General features: G+C 43.7%; 1 protein-coding gene across 1 annotated transcript; it reads right to left on the reverse strand.

Moving 5' to 3' along the window:
* Window positions 1-1625: 1625 nt before the first annotated feature.
* LOC308075292 (EH domain-containing protein 1-like) lies at window positions 1626-3275 on the reverse strand (the record flags this gene model as incomplete). Its single annotated transcript, XM_080415067.1, has 1 exon — window positions 1626-3275. The coding sequence occupies one exon, from the start codon at window positions 3273-3275 to the stop codon at window positions 1626-1628; it is 1650 nt and encodes a 549-aa protein (XP_080271193.1).
* Between the last annotated feature and the right edge of the window lie 4377 nt (window positions 3276-7652).

Raw genomic sequence — 7652 nt, forward strand, 5'->3', positions numbered from 1 at the left:
AATAGTTATATATTCTGATAGTACTCATTGCTAGAGTGTTTGTTCAGTAACAGGAGTCTCCAGCTCTTTATTTATTAAGCGGAAAATGCATTTTCAGGTCAGGATACCAATTTTATCCAATTAGGATAGAGAACTCAGACAGGATACAGATTAAACATGTGAAATTGGAAGTGATGACAAAGAAATGAGCGGACAAAATTGGAACTGGAACACAATAAAAATGAAGTTTATCAATGGGTACTCTGAATTTGGTCAGTTGATTCAGACAATATAGAACATCACAAAACTCAGTACTGATTTTTTGGGCGGTGTAGCCGCCCCTATAAGTGGGGTTGGGACACCTCATTAGTATTAGTTTCCTGCACTGTGATTGGCCCAGCTGGCCCAGTTAGCTGTACTGTGATTGGCTGACTCTATTGGCTGACTCTATTCAGCACTGTGATTGGCTAGCGAGACACATGATGACATTAATAACTTATAAATACGATTATGGACTTCCAAAAATCTATTTATTTGTTTGCTTCTATCACTATGATGACCACCGCCCACTTCACACTGGGTGTGATTTTTTAATAATAATGTTAATTTCCTGTTGATTTTGCTATTTTTATTAAGAAGAAAACCCGGACTGGATCCGCGGATCCGGATCTTCAAATTGTAAAATCAACAGCAAGTTAACATTCTTTATTAAAAAAATAAACAGTACTGGGTTTGGTGATGTTCTATATTGTCTGAATCAGCTTTGTTTGTGTTCGTAGACGAGCTAAAAGAGTGACTTTGAGAGCTGTTTCACAGCACAATGTAAGTCAATGAGGAGCATATTTTGAATCATCAATTTCAATTTGAATCATTGATTTCTTGTCCACCTTTGGAGTTACATCATGTAGGGTTACATGACCAAGACCAAGGTAACTACACAACCCAAACCTCTACAAAAGTGGTCTTGCCCTTTAAGATCTGTGGAAATTCAATCCAGAGACGTTCTCGTGGTAAAGGATTGAGCTCAAGGGTGTAAGTCTAGTATGTGCTCGAAGACGTATGGTGGAGGAAACACACATGATGACCTGTACATTTTCAACTTAAGTCCTAGTTATGCAAGCTAGCAGTTATTCAGTACAGTCTGGAGAAGTCGGAACTTCCACGGAACATCAGGTGGGAACTGACAACCTGGCAGTAACAACATAACGTTGTTAAAACACAACTAGCTACTCTTTCTGATTAATGTAGACCAGTGGTTCTCAATATCTGGTTCGGGGACCATCAGGGGTCCAAATGGGCCCTTATAGGTCTGTAACTCTACAAGCTCACAAGTCGCACCGCGACACGTTGTTAGCTTGTAGATCGACTATTATTGGCGAATATTCCCCCAAGAATAGGGACGCTGAGGTTCAAGTGGTTAAATGTCACATTTTCAATCTGCCCTAATGGAAATTGATATTCCCTCAAATTTTCCTCGTGACATATTTTATCTTAGACTTGCATATCTATGTACCCTAATATGACATAAATGTAAGGTGCTATAAACTAGCAATGAAATGCAATGGTTATGTAGTTCAAAGTAATTTACAGGGGTGCCATGAGCCAAAAAAAGTTGAGGACCTCTGTTCTAGGCAACGCGTAGCTCTTTAGGCTGTGACATGGTTGCTCTCCAGGCTGCTCATCTTGGCTCCAGATAACTGGGCCCCCAGCAACGGCACACGCTTGGACGGCGGCAGCAGGTGTTCAGGCAGATTGGCAGGAAGCTCGTGACCTTCCAGCTTAACCTTGATCAGATGGTTGGCCAGGGCAAACTCCTCATGGTCCAGGAAGCCGTCGTTATCCATGTCGGCCAGCTTCCATATCTTCCCCAGGACTGTGTTGGGAAGCTTGGACTTAAGCAGCTCCTTCTTGGCCGACGCGCCCGACACCTTACCGTTGACGGGAGAGAGAGCATAGAAGATCTCGTCGTAGGTGGGCTTCTCGCGACTCACCACCCATTCCTGATCATCGATGCCCTCACTTGCCCCCACGCCGTATCCCAGACCAAAAGGCCCCCTCGTGGGGCCCTCGAAGGCTCCGCCCTTGACTGAGGGGCAGAGCATGGAGGCCTCCTCGTGGCGCACCACGGTCATGAGGCGGGCGATGTCGTTGGCCAGCATGTCCTCCACTCTCTGCAGCAGCTTGGGCTTCAGCGACGGGAACTTGGAGAAGTCCTGGCCTTCCAGCAGCTCCCTCATCTTGTTGATGTTGGGGAAGTCCCCACGAGAGATCTTGTGCTCCTTTTCGATCTTCTGGTAGATCAAGCCTAGGTTGGAGAGGAGCTCCTTCTGTTTGGATTCCTTCCTAAAAACGCTGGGCATCTCGCTCTTCAGGGAGCTGATGATGTAGGCGTGCACCGTGGCGAGGCGAGCCCGCTTGATCAGGTCGTTGAGCTTGCGCACGGCTGCGTTGCGCGGCAGGGTCTGAATGTCCAAAAACAGGTCTTGCTCCTCTGCTTCAAACAACTGCCTGTTGTCGGGGACCATTTGCGCCTGGGCCCAGAACGAGCCGATATACACGCGCACCACCTCAGGCGTGTTGATGATTTTGCCCAGGGCCCACATGAGGGCGCCATAGACCCTCATCAGTTGCTGGGTGCTGATCTGGTCGGCCTTGTTGAGTACCACACGCATCTTGTCTTCATGGTTCTTCAGGGCTCGGATGACCTCAGAGAACTCGTCAGAGATGTCCAGCTTGTGAGCATCAAACAGGAGGATGATGCGGTCTACTCGCTCGGCGAACCACTCCAGCACGGCAGCAAAGTCATAACCTCTGCTGAGCCTCTGTTTCTCCCCTGAAAGGATTCCGGGGGTATCGATGATACTGATGCTCTCCAAGACTGGATTAGGCATCTGTGCACACATGAACCTATTCAGGAATTGGTTTCCAAAACAGTTCAGTTTGCGGAAGGGCTTTTTGGGGTCGACCACCAGAGCGTTGCCTGGTATCACACCTTCCTGTTCACCGTGCATCACCGCGATGAAAGAGTCCGTCGTCGGCTCGGGGCCGATTCTCATGCCAGGGAAGTCCTGGTCCAACAGGTGTCGAATGAAGGTGGTCTTCCCGGTGGAGTATTGACCCACCAGGAGCACCATGGGCTTGTTGTCGAAATGGGCGTCTTCCAGTGCCGGGGAGTGGAATTCGTGGAATCGATACATGTTCTCCAGGGGGAAGAGTTTGGTCCGGTACAGTCGCCGCAGCCCCTCTGACACGTTGTTAAACACCTCAGGACTCTTCTTCATATTCTTCCTGAACATGGTGGCCTTGGCTTTCTCCGGTAGTGTTGTCAGTTTCAAACCTATGTTTAATGATGTTGTGGTCAGAATCAGAATCAGAATCAGAATCAGAATCAGGTTTATTGTCACATCACAGGTTTACAAGGTAAACAAGTGGGTGAAATTATTTTTTGTACATCGTTCCCTATCACAGCTTGCCTGCTGGAAAATATTGATATATATATATATATATATCTTGCTCCTGTCTTTGTTGGATGGAGTTGACGGCAATATGTCATCTTTAAAGCCCTTTATAGGCAGACCATAGCTCTGGTTTGACGTCATCAAAACACAAACTGTTACCATGCAGGCTTACAAGTGGCTATGACTGCCTTCCAAAGTTTGCGGGCCCTGGGTAGGCAACCCTGGCGGAGACCTGTGCTCCGAGGAGCACACTTTTCTCGTGAAATATGTTCCTCTGGTGGCATCACAAGGCTCCAGGTGAGAAAAGGAGAGAGAGAGAGAGAGAGAGAGAGAGAGAAACAATAATATTCAAATATGACATTGAGTTGGAGGGGTGGAGCATGTATGCATGTAGGAGTAGTGAAAAATGTAGGAGTAGTGAAAAATGTCAGGTGGCATTTCTTCCTCGGCCTAGTGGGAATGTTTTTGTGAAATTTCACGGAAATCACAAGCTGCGTTCATGATTTGAGGCATTTTGTTCAAAACGGACCAATCCTGCAAATTTTGGAAGGCAACCTTAGCCAATGAGGATAGAATATGGGAAATCGGACAGATCCGTGTTGATCACATGACTATAGAGATACTGTGTACCGATTTGCATGACGTTTGGATAAAATCTGTAGGAGTAATATAAAAAAATGGGTTTCGCACAAATCGGCCTCCAGGTGGCGCTATAACAGGCCCATGTGAAAAATTTGAGGCAGAGGTTCTGAATTGGCATCCAGGGAGTGTGTGTGCACAGTTTCGCAGCAACCGGGCCAACGGTGCCGGAGATTAGTTGGTAACACACGGACAGGACACACACACGGACACACGGACGGACGGACTGACGGAAGGACGGACAGGGGGTAAAACATACTCTCTCGCCATGCCTTTCGGCCTGGCGGAGACAATAATGCATAGACAAATGCACATGGAGCAGATAACACCACACTCATCGTGTAGGTCAGCAAGTCCCTATGATGGCATCTCTGGCACGGTGATGATGGCAACAGGAGCTGGAGTGGAAGTTGGATGTTATGGTGGTGGTGAAGGGTGATCTGGAAGAGAATCTGCAGGCGAGGGCAAAGATGTCCAGCTGCCGAATTCTTCCATGTTGATGGTAGGAAACTCAATGAGCCCATCAACTGATGGAATTGAGTTCTCTACCATCAATATGGAAGGGGTGGGGGGATGCTGCTAGTGTTATGAACCTACTGAAACTAATGCAAATGAATCACATTATTAACAAATGTGAGCAGGCCTGGTGTTTCGGGCATCAACTCGCGAGATGAGAAACGGTAGAAACTAAGCAAAATAACTTTTTTTTTTTTTTGGCTGATTTTCGTTTTTTTCCATAATAACACAGTTCGAATGTCGAGCAAGCTTTCAATCCCAACAGATATCCGTTTTAACGTCATTAAATGGTTAAATTTGTATAGTAAAGTAGGCTCCTATTCTGCTAGTCTGTGTGCTTGTTTCTTGTGGGTCCTGTGGGCGGAGAGTTTGGTAGAGAGTTGCTAACCCGAGAGGTTTCGATTGGTCATAGCTAGGCATTGTACTCCGGTTACAAGCCTAATCCCCGCCCATCAGTTTCGCTCCTCTCTGTGGTGGTGTAAAGTTACTAAGTACATTTACTCAAGTACTGTACTTAAGTACAATTTTGAGGTATTTTACTTTACTGGAGTAATATCCACCGGGTGAATATTCAACCTGAGGCTGAAACTAACTTCACCACGGTGGACCCTGGTCCAGAGCGTTAGTGAGTTCCCTCTAACGCCCTGGAAGACTCAAGAGTAGTGAAAATAAACAAAACCATTTCGCTACTCACTGAAACAAAGGCTGTTTTGTGTTGTTGAAAGTCTATTCTCGGAGGTGGGAAGCCTCTCAGCACCCCAGCTACTCTGTAAAATACACTTTTTGGGCAGAAAATGTCCGCAAGACGGAAATTATTTTTATTTACTCCACAGTGCCCTCTACAGATTTGGTTAATGGTAAGTTCAAATTGTCCAGATCTGTAGAGGGCGCAGTGGAGTAAATAAAAATAATCTCACTAACGCTCTGGACCAGGGCTAGGAAGCGGCCAGTATTGCGTTAGTCTTTTTCGGGACAGAATCTAGTTGTATAAACAATATAAGATTGTAGCGAACACAGCAGCTAGGTGAGGTCAGCCCCAGCTAAACAACAGGCCGCTCGACGTTCGTATGGAAGTATTTCACTGAAGATGTGGCCAAAACAACAGTGGAGTAACGAGGCTAGGAGCTTTAGCATTGTTAGCTCGTCGCCAAGCGTCATGGCAGAACGTACACCTGGTGTTTGCATTTCTCCATTTACAACTCGTACATAAACGTTCAGATTTCAAATATAAAGTTCTTATCTCATGACCACGGGTGTTATAATTATGTACGGGCCCTCATAAGTACCCTTATCTTCTGTATTGTTAAATAAAAAGCATTTTGATCCGATTGATGGCCATCTCCGTTTTTTTTTTCAACTACGCGGCCGTATCGGTTGGGGGGGGTATTGCACTCCTGATACGTTATAACTCTATGAGAAAATGGCCGCCGATCGGATTAAAATGCTTTTTATTGAACAATATGGAAGATACGGGTACTTAGACCCACCCGAAGTGAATGGTAACATCCGTTGTCATGAGGTAAGGACTTTATATTTGAAATCTGAACGTTTCTGTAGATGTACGGGTTGTAAATGGAGAGTGCAAACACCAGGTTGGAGTTAATCCAGGACCTAGCTTGTGCGTGTCTTTATCATTAGTAGGTAAACCTCGACTATAGTCGACTACCAGTGGGTCAAATTTAGTGGTGGAAGAAGCACTTGGTGGTAGCAACACCACAATATAGAAAGTAAAAGGCCTGTGCTCAAAATGTTACGTTCAAGCAAAGTAAAAGTACAAAAGTATTGGCATCAAAATATACTTAAAGTACCTAAAGTAAAAGTACTCAAATGTTTGAAAATAGCTGATCTACAAGCTCACAACACGTTGCAATGCGCATTGTGAGCTTGTAGAGCGGCTATTTTCAAATAGCCTATGTATAAAATACCTAAAAAAATGTACTTAAGTACAGTACTTGAGTAAATGTACTTAGTTGCTTTCCACAGTAAAAATCCGAAAATGGGGGAGTGGTTAGAGGAGTGGCTAGGTTGAATAAATTACCCATTGTTCACGCCCATTACCTGGAGCTGAGAGGTGCTAGAAAGTGGAAATTCTTTACAAGGGATTATCTCAGTTTAGACTATTAAAGATGACAAGATCACATCTTCTTCAAATGTGTTCCAATTTCAATGAATGATACATCATATGAAAGCTTATATTCTGTACTTCAACAATCTGTAATAAAATGAAAAATGAAAAATGCCCCCTTGCTGCCTAAAGCACTGTACCCGCTCACAAATGTCTACGACTTTATTGGAAAGGAATGGGTGGATTATTTTCCTTTCTCTCTTCACTGCTTGTGATTTAATGTGTGCCCATTTAATGTGTACACCATTGCCCACTAGGTGGCAATGGTGTTTGAAAGCATTTCTACCACTATGCATCATTTCCCCTTCTAAATTGAGGTTATATATGCAGTTGTTGGTTGAAATATCGACAAGAGGTATTAACAGCAATAGCGATACAGTCATAATTATCATGCAAGTGTTCCCTGAACAAGTTGTAAAATGTGGAAGGAATGAAGTAACGAGTATTTTCATAGTCCATTTTATTTATTTTTTTAAAATCAGTGTAGGACAGGACATTTGTGTAACAAACCTTCAAAATATGCCGTATTCAAAATAAAAACGTTTTTTTGGCTAATATTTTTTTCATAGTATAAGCATCGATGTATAACCTTGTGATTATGGACATGATTTTTTATTTTACTTGGTTATACATCTTTGACACAAATACAGATCAATCTAAAAAAAGTTAAAATACTGTGGAAAGTTTTTTTTTCTTCCGTAATATAATTCAAAAAGTGAAAGAGTCATTGTGCATAAAGTGAAATATTTGAAATGTACAGCTCATGAAAATCTAAAATCCATATATCAAAATAATAATAATATAAAAAGAAGAATCCGAGCTAGAAGTGTTTTTCTACAAATCCTAACTCATTCAGTGCCATGGATGTGTTTGACGTGTTTAAAAAAAAAAAAAAAAAAACTTCAGAACCCAAGATATCGTGATCCGAAGATTTG

This window comes from Gymnoscopelus braueri (genome assembly GCF_963280865.1).
Source record: "Gymnoscopelus braueri genome assembly, chromosome: 2".
Classification (NCBI taxonomy): domain Eukaryota; kingdom Metazoa; phylum Chordata; class Actinopteri; order Myctophiformes; family Myctophidae; genus Gymnoscopelus; species Gymnoscopelus braueri.